The sequence below is a fragment of the Oreochromis aureus genome, linkage group 23 (genome assembly GCF_013358895.1).
Source record: "Oreochromis aureus strain Israel breed Guangdong linkage group 23, ZZ_aureus, whole genome shotgun sequence".
Taxonomy (NCBI): Eukaryota; Metazoa; Chordata; class Actinopteri; order Cichliformes; family Cichlidae; genus Oreochromis; species Oreochromis aureus.
The window spans coordinates 29,659,935-29,675,214 of record NC_052963.1 but is presented as its reverse complement, the minus strand read 5'-3'; the positions used below and the strand labels follow the sequence as shown (position 1 = coordinate 29,675,214).

The window sequence follows — 15,280 nt, the reverse complement described above, 5'->3', positions numbered from 1 at the left end:
GTTTTGCTTCCAAATCAGATATTTATCACACTAGAAAAAAGCATAAGTGTTACTAACTACATTAATGATAGCACTGGTCTGTCCAGTGAAGACATAACAGCGCAGAGTCGTAAAAATAACGTCTCTAAATTGAATTCAGTCTTCATTCATTTTCATTTTTGCACCTGTTCTCCTACTTGCATTTCATGGAACTCACACGTTTATCTTATGAAAATGTTTTAGTTGCTATGAGGGAGTGATGAACAAAACACAGCCCATATGTTCAATTACTCATAATTCACATTTCCCAGTTTTAAATATAAAGCTGCATGCAATTGGAATTACATGGCAGTGCTACAGATTTTCACATCTGTTTCAACAATATCAAGCAACATAGAGTAATATTGTCCCTTGCTTAGCACACAGTGTGGATTAGAATTAAAAATACAGGCCAAAAAGCAACAGCCACGCTCAGACCTCCGCTGAGTACTGTGGCCTGCAGTGCTCTGATCGGTCAGTCTCAGCTGCATGAGGGATAATAAAAGAAATGCAATAAAAAGAGGACCGTGAGACTGAATGGAAATAGTTTTTTTTTAAAGTTCAATTTGAATTCTTTTCCTGCCTCTGCCTCCTTGAAAATCAGTGTCTCATCTGTATTCGTAAGAGAAATTGCACTTCTATTGCCACTTTTAATGTCACCCTGCGTTCCAAATGTCACCTTATCAAAATTCTTATTTCATTACAGTTGCTTAAAAAAAGTATCTGTACTGAATGCCTGCCCACCTCTTGTCCATCTCTTCTTTTTCTCATTGTGCTTTTAGCAATTCTCTATCAGGCACACGCTGCAAATCTCAAGAGAGGAGAACATGGTGAAGTTGCTGACCAGCTAATTTGCTATTTAGCCAGCAAACTGATACTAGAAGTGCACTGGTCTCCCAGGGGATGTGCATATGGAAGCTAATTTGGCAAGCTAATGCGCATAATGTATCCACGCTTGTGGCTAACAGAGAAACATGAGCAAGAAATCTAAAGTGAGTTGTAGATTCAAGTCTGTATGTTGCTGTGAGTCAGAATCACTGTAAGCTTACAGGGGTGATACATATACACTTACAAACTCATATGTTGCTCATAATCTTTGATTATGAATAAAAATGATTTACTGTTAGCAAAGGCACACAAAGAAACTCTGTTTAGCACTCTGTAAATCCCACAAAAGACTGGATGTTTCTCTCAGATATAATGAGAGGTAAGCTCTATCCCACCTTTCTCCATAGGTGTCATTATGGATTAATGTTTAAAACACATCTTTAATTATATTTCCTATTTTAACTGAGTAAATGAAACCCAAAAATAAATTGGCAGGTGAGTGACAATGCACTATAACCTAGTCACTGGTTTGAAATACAATGAAAAACATTCAAAAAACCTTGATACGAAACAAATTTCTCCCCCTTCGATTCACTTGAATTCTCATACAGAAAAGTGGACCCTGGCTCTTTCTTACAATTCCTCTTGGGCAGCTCTTGGCAAGAGGGGTGAAAAACCACTGACTTTTATCAGGAAGAAAACCTCCATCAGAGTCACACTCAGACAGGGTGCCCATCTGCCTCGACTGGTTGGAGGGAAAGAAGCGTGGAGAGAAAATCTCTGCTGAAATCTGTGAAAACATTCAGTTCTCCAAACCTCTCCCTGCATCTGTATTTTGGAGAATAGGTTTTGTATGGTGGACCAAAAAAAATCAAATCAAATCAAAATCTGGCCATAAAGAAAACAAACAACCGCAATTGTAACGATATTAAAAATGCAAAATGTTCAATTCTTCCGTTTAGATCCAGCCCACATAATATGTAATTTCTTTTCATTTTAAAATATGTACAATATAGCAATCCATCCTTTTTGTTTAACACTTCACAACTACTCACTGTAATAATTAGAATTCAACCTGTTGAGATGCACATCAGTGACAATGCAGCCAATGTGATCAAAATAAGAAAAGGCTGTAAAGAGCAAGAAGAAACTACGAAGGCTGGTACCTTTTGTGCGCCGTGTAGCGAAGGAGGAGGAGGAAGAGGAAGCAAGAGAAGAAGTGAGAGAGAAGCGGCGGGGGACCTCAGCCTCTTTAGCAGCAGGTTCTAAAGCCGGAAAGGGTCAGGAGGAAAAGAAGAAAGGAAAAAGCACGGGGAGAGACAAGGACAGAAGGAAAGGACAGAGAGAAAGCTTTAGTAAAGGGATTTAAAAAGAGGCAAAATGACAAGGAATAAGAGGATGGGCATTAAATAGAATGCAAATCAAAGACAAAGAGAAAGCAGCCTTCACGGTCTTTCTTAGCACTGCCATCTTAATAACTAATTATCTATACATTCTCTAGGAAAGACTATAAAATGCAACTGAGAAAGAAAGAAAAACAATTGTTTTGAGAGTTTACTAAGATTTTACTTTCAGAATCTAAGTTTAGACATGCCAATAAAAATAAAATTGGACTAATACAAAAGTCTAAAGTACAAGGATTCCCTGTTAGTCATCACTAATGAAATAAATATGACTTTTTGTTTTGTTTTGTTTTACCTGATGCAACATCACTGCAACACAACAGTTTCAGCTTTCACTAATTTTAAAGAAAGGTTTCTATCATTCGACGTGTCTGCCGTCTAGTGACTTAAACGTGACTGGAGATGACTGTCTTTCAAAACTGCTCTCTCATTCCTCCAACTGTGTCATCAGCGTACCCGTGTGGTCGGACCGCTGCGAAACAGAAACAAGTCTCGTCTTCCTTCAGATATGTTTAAACATATTAAAATGTCAAGAGGGCTTTGGTACTGTGAGGTGAAATGCCGTGCAGTGCTTCACCATATATTTCTGCCCAGCTACTCTTTGTCTTCATCTGTCCATCACCTGCTGTCAAATCCTGCCTCTTCGACAGAACTCCATCCCATTCTTTTCTAAATCATAGTTGTTGCAGTGCAAGCAGAGGTAGATGATACAGACGTGAACAGATAAAAGCACAGACAGAGGAGTGGATGGAGATGCGGTCTTATTATGTGAGATACTGCAGACACTGCAATGCACGTAGAGAAATCTGTGCAAGAACTGAGTGGCATGCACTGGAGCGAAAAGACTTAACTACAAAGGGCAGATGCTGCTGCCGTTCATGATGATGACAATTATCATTATGATCAACATTATCGTGACAGCAATTAGAGATAAAAAGAGCAAACAACAGATGATAATATTGACAAAGATGCCAGTGGTGATGATAAAGATGGCGATACAGGTGGATTTAGGGAGCACTCGGCATATTGCTGTTACCTGCTGGAAGAGACCTCCTGTTGGAAAGTCCTTGCAAGGTGAAATGCTTCCTAGCATTAACAGCCGAGTGGCCTGACTGGCTGGCTGAAGCGTCAGCTACGTAGCAAAGCGAGATTAAGCAGAAGTTAGTACATAAGAGAAAGAAGAAGCAGTTTGAGCGTTGCTTGAAAAGAATAAAGTGACGCAAAGGGGTTTATATGGCTGTCAAAGTGCTCTAATAGTAATTCTTGACTTTTAAAGAGAATTTAATTCAGTAAAGGTGTCGTGTGAAAACACTGAATTGCAGACTTACTAAACACTTGCAGGTTGTTGATGAAGCAAGTAAACTGCACCATATGGAGACACATACCTTTTCCCCATAAGTCAACGTTTCATGTGGTAAACTTGAACTACACCATACGACATCTTTGCCAACACTTTTTCAACTGTTTATTCAACAATAATATCAACAGCTTAAAATTAATGTACTGTATCCTTGGACTGGGAGTCAATAGTGGCTCGTTTACCAGATTTAACTCCTTGAAAGAATTTGGCATAATTGTCCATCACTTTGTGACATTGGCACACGGATAATTTTATGCAATCTTCCATTCAAAGCGTGCAAGATATTTAAGGATTTTTCTCACATACACTGTGACTTTCATTCATTATTCTGACCCACTTACAGTTCGACTTTCAGATAACTTTTTTAACGTTTGCTGTCAAAGTGTAAAATCACCATTCTGTCCAAGATGCTTTAGATCATGTGAAACAGTCAAATCTAATAGTTCCCTTCTTCCAACTACTGTGCAGATGATGGAAAGCAGAAAAGTCTGTCATAAAAGCAGATTGTTTCCTAAGTCTGATATTTAGGAATCTACTATAGATGATCACTAATTGTTATTATCTGTATTTTGTGCTGTTGAAATATGAGATTATGTCATATTAAACATTGAAGTTAAACGGTACAACTGGCCAAAGGAAGCTAAGTGAAAGAGGGACTTAATTCTTCCATCTTGAACCTTGATGGATCATCTATGTCTAAAGAAGAGAAGATAATACTACAAGATTAATGACAATAACAATGAAAATATAGACTTACAAAAATGGAGATTTTGGTGAAAGTCTTCACTTCACGCCTGTTCAATTTTCACCTCATAGAGTTTTTTTTTTTTTGAAAACACATAACACATTGAACCACTTTCCTCAGATAATAACTATGGCTAAAGTTCCCTAACCACAGCCATCAGTCCAGAGAAACTCAATAACTGACAATTTTTTAAGGAATGTGAAAGAGTTTTAGCAAAAAAAATTAAGACCCCATCAAAATCTGACATATTTTCATGTAAACGCAAAATGTTTCAGGGTCTTGAAATATTTATAATAACCACACAATAATTTTTACCCAGTAAAATGAAAAGAAATATTTCAGTTTCTCCACTGCTTCTAGGTCAGCAGCTATACTGAAGCAGATTAGAAGTCATTGACCATGTTCACTCCTTTGTACATAGACTGTGCACTGTATAAAATTGCAGCCTCTGGTTCTGTGGGCCTAAAAAGTGCTCATTGCAACAGTTAAGTACATCTTTTATCTACAGTGTATGCTTTGTAAAAAAAAAAAGGTAATATTTTTGTATGTTGTTTTTTTTTCCAATGAAGCATTGCTCTGATGATCCATGGATTTAAACAACTCATCAGGGGCTTGTACACATATAACCCTATATTCACCTATTAGAAAGATGTATGTGCCCCGTGCTTCCAGTGGAACATTGCTTAGCAAGTAGCACTCTAAGCATGGGAAACATGGCATCAGAACTAAGTGAAACTGTCAGTAGTCACATTGTTATTCTGAGCAAAGGCTGGCTTCTCAACGTCAAAGTATGGCTACACTGAGGATTTCTAAGGGAGCAGTGCATGGCTCACACCATCAAAAGATCAATACATCAAGCTTTGTTTACTGAAGACCAGAAAAGCTACTTCATCTTAGATACAGAATAAACATGATAAATAAATAAAACAGGTCAGCAATCAGCAAAAGTCCTGCTAAAAAAACAAAAAGGATTTACTGATAAATCCAAGACAGAGACTCGAGATTGGTTGTCAGATTTTGCAGCGTCCATGCTGTCACTCAAACAAAAGAGTTGCTAATACATGACAAATATTGCAATCAAATATTTTATACTGTATTTAGTTAAAACAAGTGTATATATTCCTGCACCTTCACAATGAGCCTGATTAATTCAGCCTGATTAACTGCTCAAGCAAGTCTGCATGATAAAGTACTAAGTGCTCGTCCGACTACCATGGACCTCAGAGCTCTCAGCCTCATATCTTTGGAACTCTCTCCCACACTGCATTCACAGTATTCTTTGTTTCTATCTTTAAACCCTTTCTTAAAACACACCTTTTTAAGATTGTACATTCAGTTTGATTTTGTATTTTTGACTTTTAATTCTGTAAAAGTTTTCTAATTGTCAGTGGATGCAGCACTAGTATTATCATTATTATATTATTATTATTATTATTATTATTATTATTATTATTATTATTATTATTATTATTATCGTTATTATGTAGGGTAGTGAGCTTCAACCTTATATGGGTTTTCAATAAGCAACAGGAGGTAGAGCAGGTCACCTACAAATTGGAAGGTTGGTGGTTCAATCCCAGTCAGCTCCAGTCTGCATTCCACATATCATGGAGCAGGATACTAACCCCAAGTTGCTCTCCGATACATCCATCAGAGTATGAATGTGTGAATGTTAGATATAAGAATTTACATAGGAAAAGCATAGAAAAAAGTGCTTGTACGAATGGGCGTGAATGGGTGAGGCAAGTTGTATAAAAGTGCTTTGAGCGCTCAGTAAAGAGTAGAAAAGCTCTATATAAGAACCAGTGCATCTAGCAAGCCCACTATTAATTACTGTGTGGGATAAGTATGCCCGGCCTACACCACATTTCACCTAATCACTGTACATGCAATTTTTAATGGCACTAAGAAAACACCACACTGGGGATTACTGTGGAGAAGATAAAACCATAGAACATGGTTTGCTGTACTATCAGAAATATGAGCTAGAGAGAAACCAACTGATTTAAAACCCAATTTTTTTTGGCTCCATGGTGCAGTAGTTTACACATTTACCTAACAATTAAAACATCCCTAGTTTGAACACAAATCCCTTGAGGGTTGTGTCAGATGGGGCATCTGAAAATCTGCCAAATCAAATAAGTGGCACTACCCTTCTCTCACCCCAACCAGTTGCGGCTGATGGCCGCCCCTCTATGAGCTCGGTTCTGCTGAGGTTTCTTCCTGTTAAAAGGGAATTTTCCTTCCCACTGTTGCCAAAGTGCTTGCACATACGTGCTCATATGATTGTTGGGTTTTTCTCTGTATTATTGTAGGGTCTACCTTATAATATGAAGTTGTTGGTACTCCTTATGAGCAGCTAAATGTAGCTTCTTTCATTTTTGTTGGAATTTTATTTTAGCAACATTCTGGTCCACACTACATAACAGCTGCTGACGATAAAGTACCGTGACACACGACACATCGCTGCTGTGATTTCTGGGTAATCATTAGTGGAAAGCAGTTCATCAGCACTGAGATGTCACTGCAAAGTGTTTCTGTTTGTTTAGTCTGTCGAGGAAAACTTCAAAGCATAAAACTAAACTCACATAACAGTTCAACGCAAAGCATTATCTACAAGAAATAGATGTTATGAAAATGGGATTAGAAGGAATCCAGGGCGGAAAACTGAGTAAGAATGAAAGACGAGAAGGAATGTGAGAACTAAGAAGAAGTAAAAAGGGATCCACAGAGTGAATTAAAGAGGGATGACTGACAAAAAGTAAATGGCCGGAAGCTGACAGAAGAAGGAATAAACAGCACAAGACAGAAACATAAAGGAGTAAGGGAAAGAGAGACTAGAGCAGGAGGTGACAATGGATACCAGGAGACAGACAGGTTGGTTTTATAATAGGGGCCAGCCACACATTTGAAGGGTGATACCCAAAGCAGCAGCCACTGTCAGCATTCCCTAACCTTTAACTTCCTGCTAGCATTTGGGACTGTGCGAGTGGTAAAGAAAATTCAGTGTGAGAGCATGGCAGGGTGGAGAAAATCCATATAAAGAAAGCAGAAACAGTAAACACTTACTAAGTTACTGAAACTTACCTTTGAACAAATGCTGTAGGGCAAACCACACCTTCAGTGGTGTTTTAGGACTTAGGGGATGCTTTCGACATCGGCCCCCACTCACTCCAAGGAGTATGTCGACACTATGCCAGCTAAATTTGAATTATTCTCTCCATTTGAGGCCTTGTCAGAATCACTCTGATTTTCTTATATCCAGAAGCATAGCTTTCCAAAAACAGTCTCTAGAGGGTTTTAACACTAAAATGTCAGCAATGTCAGATTAAATAACACTAGATCATTTCAAAAGCTGAAGAATGGAGAATGCCTCTCCCACTCAGCTCGGCTAAATGCCAGGAAACACAGGAACGGCTGGCACACTCTCGACTCACCAAAATAAAATTCTCTGGAGTTGAAGGGAGGATCCAGAGGTACTCTCGGTATCTGGGAACTTGCGGTTTACGGATTTGAAACACATGCACTTCAGTGAGCAGCACCTTCCTTGCACAAATGTGTTGCCTAGGTCCAGACAAGCCAGACCGTAATGACAATGCATGACAAAAGTCTTCGTAGAAGCAAGACTTGGCTTTTAGGAGCTTCCTTCAATCAGATCTGATAGAAAGAGCTTCAAAAATGTAATGACTTTACCCCATAATGAGGTTTAATAAGCTTTTCTCCACTGTAAGTTCTAGTTCAACCACCAAAGTGCAACATTCACAAAGGTTTGGCTTCATTAATGGCTCATCTCATAATGCCAGGATATAGACTTCTATTCAGGCTTCTTTTACTGCCATGTCACTCTATTATAATGAGGAAGTCACAGTGGGTCAATGGGTAACACGGCTGTTTTAGAGCAAGAAGGTCCTGAGCTCAAACACAGACATGGCCCTTTTCATGTTGACCAAAAAAAAAAAGGCAAGGTTAATACTCAAGTTTTTTTTTCACAAGCAACAGAATACCAGGCAGCAAAGAAGAGGGAGCTTACAAAACTCCAGGATTTACTCAGGGTTAAGAAGCAGACTAAGGAATAGTGTAACACTGGCAGACCACTCTGACAAATGATGTGTCTAATCAACGGTAACTGATTGGCGAAGTGGAAAGAGGTGAGTAGAAAGGCACTCAGCTGACAATACTGGCAGGAGGGTAGGACAGGTAGGAGTGGTATGTCTTAAACGACAGTAGAGTAAGATAGTGTCAAACAAACAGAATGAATGAAGGACAATGCGGGACACCATGACAGTTGTGGCTGGCAACAGATTTCCATCACAAGGCTACTGCTAGACTGCATGCAGATCAACAGTCTTTTCAGCAGCATATTTCACAGCCTTGTAAAATTACTGGACCTTTGCTGCATATTTAAAAGTATAATTTGATATATTGATGTTATGCAGCAAACTTTAGATATTAAAGTAATAAAGGGAAACTGAAAAGACAAGATAAGGCGTGATATAAAGGGCATTGTAGAATAGATAAGAAAGTGATAGATAAATAGATAGCACAGATAAAGGGGTGAGACATGGAAGAATTGATGAAAGACAGAAAAAAGGGGTGTTAAGAGACCAGGTGGCTCCCTGGAGTTGGCCATAGGGGATGCTTCCTGTCACCTTGAGTTAGTGTTGGCACACAGACACACACACACAACTTTGATCAACAACCCTTGCTGATAGACTGCTGATAGCCATACACACTAGAAAGCAGCACAGAGGGCTTTCTCACAGGAGACAGGTACAATTTGAAATTGCACCTGTTATCTTATCCCCCTACTGCGGTTGACAGCGTTGTATTTGTGTTAGTGCGTGCATCTCTGTGTGAGGAGGCTATACAGCTTCTCTGTATGCTTTTGACCTAACTGCATGTGCAAAGGTTGTTTTTGGCTAAGCGTCTACATGCAGAAGTACAGCACAGAGATTTAGAGGAGACTATGTGTGCATGAACAGCATGTCAGCATGAGTGGCCATGTGCTGTAACCTTGCCCGTTCTTCCATTTTACAATAACTCCATGCAGAGTGCAATCTGAAATCTCAAGGTTCACACATCTTTCCCCATCTACAGTTCATTTTACTCAATTCTGGAAGTAATACGAGATGCTGACTTTTTGGTTAGTTTGGCAAGCGAGCTCTCACCTCTCTTCTGCCTCATATTAGGGCTGGGGTTGGACCTCCTGAAGCCTGACTCTGGGCTTGATGAATCGGAGTGTTTCAGTGCCATCTTACGCACATTCCTATTGAGAGTAGACAGATCAGTGAGAAATTGAAAAAGCTAAGACAAAATATAAACAACTCAGTTTTCCATTTGTCATTGTCCATCCCTGTTCTGAGAGCAGATGTAAGGTTTCAGATTTTCTGCAACGTGGTCATCATGGTTGCTGATTAATTTCTAATTTGTGTGATTCTCTGTTTCCTCACCTCATGGGGGGCCCATAGATGTTTAGCTGGCTGGCTTCTGTGAATGCAAGAGAAACAGAAAATGACTGATGGACAAACTGGAGCATTGTGTGTTCCACAGTGATTCACATGACTGACAGAAAAAGCTTTAAAAGAAGGATTTGCTGCTGGAATCGCTACCTTTGAGAAAGGCATATAGCATCTGGCCCTGAACATCGCTCAAAGGTATTTGGTCATAGGTACGTGAGGGATTTTGACTTGGTTTAGTAAATGAGTAAAATATGATTGGTAAATGGAATAGGAGGAATTGGCTTGGATAGCATTTCCATAAGTCATAAAATATTCTGCTACTCTAAGGTCGCCATTTTCTGTGCCTGTATTTGTTTTCCCTTTTCAGAAAAAAGCTGTGGAATTCATTAAAACTCTGCTTATTAGAGAAATTGCTCAGTTTTGCCATCTTAACTGTTAGAAGCGGTCGATGTTTCCTTCTTCCTGCTGTCCAGAGCAGAGGCAGCATTTCATTATTTTTCTCTTAGCAAATATTTTCTTCAGTACCACACTGTGGATGTTGTATGGCACGCAGGCCTTGAGGTGGCTTCTGTGTCTTGTTTGTAATCCTCCACTGGTGTCTGGTCCTATTGAATCTGTGTCCTGCACTGTACTGAATACATGGCGGCACAAGAAGTACAATAGTACAAGTCCTCTTTACACAAGTCAAGAGATGATATCAGAAAGACCAAACAGAAAAGAGCAAGACAGAAGAAGATATAAAACACCATCTAGTTTGCTGAAAAACTATAAATGATCAAGGTTTGAAACTTTACATCCAGTGCCTATCCTTTAGAGCCATGCTGTTGGCATCTTTTACAACTGGAAGCTTTTATTCTATAATTCCTGAGTTATTTCGATGCTTAAATTCTCCCAGAATGCTGTGTCAACTCTGTAAGCTGCTTTTACTGGACTGATATCCTGAAATCCTGCTCGGGCTCTATAAGGAAAGAAAAATCCAAACACTTAAGTTCCTGGAATGCAGCTTCAGACATCACCTACATCTAATCAACAGGCTTCATAAATGCAACGTTAACAATTCTGGCCTGCCACAAGAATCCTGCTCTGAGGCAGGAAGTCTCTAGAGAAGCATCTAGTAACATAACTGTACACAAGAGGTGCTGCCTTGGCCAAATGGATAGCTCACATAAGTGAAATACCAAGCTCTGTGAATGATCTGGCTTGTTACCTCTTATACCAAGCAACCAATGAGCCTGTCGGAGAAGTGCAGACTCAGCATAGCACCGAATATTGTACTCAGCAAAAAGCATCTATTTTTTCATCATGGACAAAGTGATGTTTTATTCATAAAGGCTAGTCATATTGAAGTGTGCGTAGACAGTCTGAGAAGAGAGCAGCAGCAGCAGGAGCAAGAGTTTAAATGAGGAGTAACACCATGCATATGGCAAAGTTTATAATGTGATGCACACTCCATCCTCCATGTTTATCATTCATCTAGACGAATATAGGGTAAGATAGATACTGAAATAATTCCAGCGGTACAAAAACTTTGTCTAACCATACTTATCACTCGGCTGCTATTTTCTAAAATAAAGACATTTTTTTAATCACTAAACACAGTTGCTTCCAATGAGCAGTTTTGCTAGGACCACTTTAGTTAAAAGAGGATTGTTTTCTTCAGAAGCTCAGAAAGTATTAATGACAGCTTGCACTATATGCAAACGACGATTATGTCAGAAATGAGGTAAAAGGGAGGAACTGGGTATATTTGAGTTGCAAAGTAGGTTGCACAGACAACAGCAACTGTGTAACAGCTGGTATATGAGATGTGTAATGGGAAGTTTAAAGGCTGTGCTTGAACTAACTAATGGGCACATTGGTTGGTGAGATCAACCAATCAAGAATAAGCCATCTTTCTACATCTAAAGCACTTTTGGTTCCTTTGTTCTGATTTTAGGATCATCATCCTGCTAAATACTGTTCCATTAGATGCCACACCATAAGAGACCTAAAACCCTGTGAGATAACACAGTGGTATGGTTTGTATACGCTAACCCCTATATGTTGTGCTTATCGGGATGATTTTTTTCTAAATCAGTCAAAAAAATATCCTCATTTCATTTTTACATTTTTTTTTTCTCAACTGCAGTCTGATTTTATTGAGCTTAACCCGGGGTTGACATGGTGTGCTGACATCTCTGAAATAGTGATCATGAAGCCTTTTCATAGTCATTGACCAGAAGACATACTCGCTTCCTGACTTGCTGTGCAGACAGAAAGACATTTTTCTTCACCAAGTAAATGATTTTCCATCATGACTCATCATGTGAAAGACTTGTGTGCCTCAGTCTCCACAGATTATGTTTGCTTGTATGGAACAGCAGTTGCACTGCAGTTCTGCTTCCCTATATAAGCAAAATTATTTCTACTCTAAACTCTGCTTAGACTTCAATGAGTAAAGTTGACAGAGTAAGCATGACAATATAAATTATTGTAGAAAGTACGCCCCAAAATATACGATAAAACCTTTCTGTAGTGCATAAAATCCTTCTTGACCTTGGAAAAAGATCAAGGGTGAAATTTTAATTTGTCAGTTTTTAACACAGTGGTCATTGCTAGAGTTCAGTTGTCATGGAAATGACTGTGAAAGTAAATTTTTGACCTTTAACTGTGGGTAGAAAGTGCCAGAAAAAGCAGGACCTTGAGTTTAAATAATTTTGTCCTAAGACCCTATTTGCCATTATGTGGCATGATTTAAAAGATTTAAATCAGTCACATTATAATCCATCCCTTCCTCTTCTCGCTGTCCTATCACATCTATTATCTCTCCTCCTTTTCTCTCAAGCACACAGCTGAGATGACTGCCGTGCCTCTTCTCCTTCTCGCCACCCTCCTTTCTTCTAACAATTGCCCCTCCTTCCTTTCATGTTCATCCCTTCAAGCCTCCCTTCATTCCGTCTGAGCTGCCTCTCACCCTCCATCTCCACTCTGAAAATCCCTTTGCACTCTCTCTGCCCATCTCTGTCTCTTTGTCTCTCTCTTCACATCGTTCCACCATCCTCCTCTTTTTTTTCTCCCCATCACGTTCAATCTCCTCCCTCCCTTTTTCCTGGACTAATTTCATTCCCTCTCTCTGTCTTTCCTCACATGGAGTCTGAGGTTTAAATCACAGCACTGGACCGTCAGAGCCTCCTACAGCCTCTACTCTCCAGGCTTCATGACAGGAATGGTGTGCTATTAGCCAGTCTGCTCACACACAGACACAGGTACACACAGGTTGTCAGCTGGGCAGAGTGTGCAGCTCACATAGTGTGCCTTAGCTGTCAGTCAGGACCACAGAGTAGAACTGTGGAGAACTGACTGGCACAGAAAGGACTGAGGGAGAGAGAGAGAGGGGTGGGTTGCTGTGTGTACGTGTATTTATGTGGTTTTGTGTTTACTCATTGTTTGGTGTTGCTTCATATTGTTGTTTTGGGGTTGTTGTTTTTTTTGAGTTTATAAAATGTCAGAAAATAGTGCCTAAAGTCAGCTCTTCAAATTATTCTGTCTGAACAAACCACAGAGATCTTTTTTTATTATTATTTATTTTTTTGAATTATGCAAAGGAGACAAAAGCATTAAATTCTCACACTTGAGCATCTGGAACTGTAGAATATTTAGTACTTTTGCCAAGAGGATGAATTAATTTGAATAAATCAGCCAGTGAAATTGTTAGATATTAAAGGAGAACCACTAATTTTAGAGATATCAGTAAATTTATATCATACATTATATAAAGTGCTATCATAAAGTTGCTTGTCTGCTCTTAAAAGCAAAAAAGAACACAAAAAATAAAACATAATTTTGCTGATTGACCCTTTAGGATCAACTTCTCTCAGATCTGTTTACCACATCCATTCCTGCGTCACACTTTTTCATCACACGTTTATATCAAGTTCTGTTCTGATCACTTGAACTAATATGAAAAGTAAGCATCAACTTCTGTGTCAAAACAATCAAACTTTCATGCTAATGATTCTTACTGTTGATGAGTTGGGTTTCAAACTATACACGAAAGATCAAACAGCAGTTTCAGATGATCATGAGATACATCAGATTCTCGCTTGAAGAAAAAACTGGACAGACTATCCAGGGACTATCAACTGTACCACTACTGTAACATGATAGCACATAGTAGACTGAAATCAGGGACTTTTTGGCCACAGCAACACAATGCTCACCTACCACCAGGCTTACCTACTACTGCTACTAACTACTGTGATTTTTTTCTCTTTTACAAAATATAATTCAGAAGGAAGATTGGCCCCTTTGCCACACTGGAACAGTTCCAGTGCTCATTTCATGGGCCCATGGGGACAGAAAATGGGCTTCCACAGAATAATCTTACAATAGCTGCTGCCATCTCGAGGTGTGCTAAAAGGTGACCTTGAAGAGGAGATCAGGATTTTTTATTTTGATGTGAGAAGTATCAAAACCTTGATTGCAATTTGTATGCTATACAACATTTTTTAGCGGCTCTGGACATGGTTATTTGAGTTTTGATGATATATTAATGTCTTCGAGGGAATTCCATCTACTAAGCAATCTAACATGATTAGAAACAAAAAGAAGCGCTCGATAGCAAATAAAAAAACAGATGCCATAAATCATTGTTCTGACAGCTTTCATTAATGACACTGTGTTAAAAAATGGAGAGACTTCTTGAGCAAGGCAAATATGTTCCTTGAAAAAAAAAAATAATCAAACCAACAGGTGCCCCTATCAAAGAAGCCAGTATACAGAACTATAATTGTTCATGTTTTTATAGAGGATTGAACTGCTCTTACTCATTTAGTCAGCGTGGGACAGCTGTGCTCTAAATTCTTCATCAGTTCAGTTTTTCATCATTGTATAAAATCAAAAAACAGCTTGTTGTAAAGTAGATATAGAAGCAAGCCACTGCTTGTTTCATATACACTGGATTTTGTAAGTCGTATAAAAACAAACAAAATTATATTGCCTGCTTCGAAATGCATGTAAGATTTATGTCAGATCAGGACCTAAATAAAGGTTTAAACCTGCAGAAGACTTAAGTCAAAAACAATGCTTGATCCTTTAAGGACAGTACTCAGTTGTTTGAGTACAAGGTACTGTAGCAGGTAAAGCTTGTCATGGTGTATTAATGCAGTGTAGTTACATGTCACCAAGGCCAACACAGAGGGACGGATAACCATTCACTCTCACATGCACACCTATGGGCAGCTTAGAAACACCAACAAGCATTTCTTTGGACTGTTGGAGGACACGAGGAGAACATACAAGCTCCACACATCTTCTTGCTTTGATGTGCAATCTTACCTTTGATGTTTTCTACAATGCAAAGAACTTTGAGAGGATTTTGAATTCAGTTTTCAATTTCTAGACAGTTTACAACTTGACTGTGAAAGCAAATTAGCAAATCTGCATCAGATATTCTGTATATAGCACTGAGCTGCAATTTTGGAAGTGC

The 15,280-nt window shown here is 39.0% G+C and overlaps 1 protein-coding gene across 4 annotated transcripts in view; it reads right to left on the bottom strand.

Moving 5' to 3' along the window:
* The window catches only part of mcf2l2 (MCF.2 cell line derived transforming sequence-like 2), an 88,024-nt gene that overhangs the window by 18,178 nt on the left and 54,566 nt on the right, over positions 1-15,280 (bottom strand). For all 4 annotated transcript variants that reach the window (XM_039606932.1, XM_039606929.1, XM_039606928.1 and 1 more), the window contains exons 26-27: positions 9,805-9,841; positions 9,523-9,620 (exon numbers count right to left, since the gene is read on the bottom strand). In XM_039606932.1, coding sequence (XP_039462866.1) covers positions 9,523-9,620; positions 9,805-9,841 — 135 coding nt within the window. The remainder of the gene's footprint in view (positions 1-9,522; positions 9,621-9,804; positions 9,842-15,280) is intronic.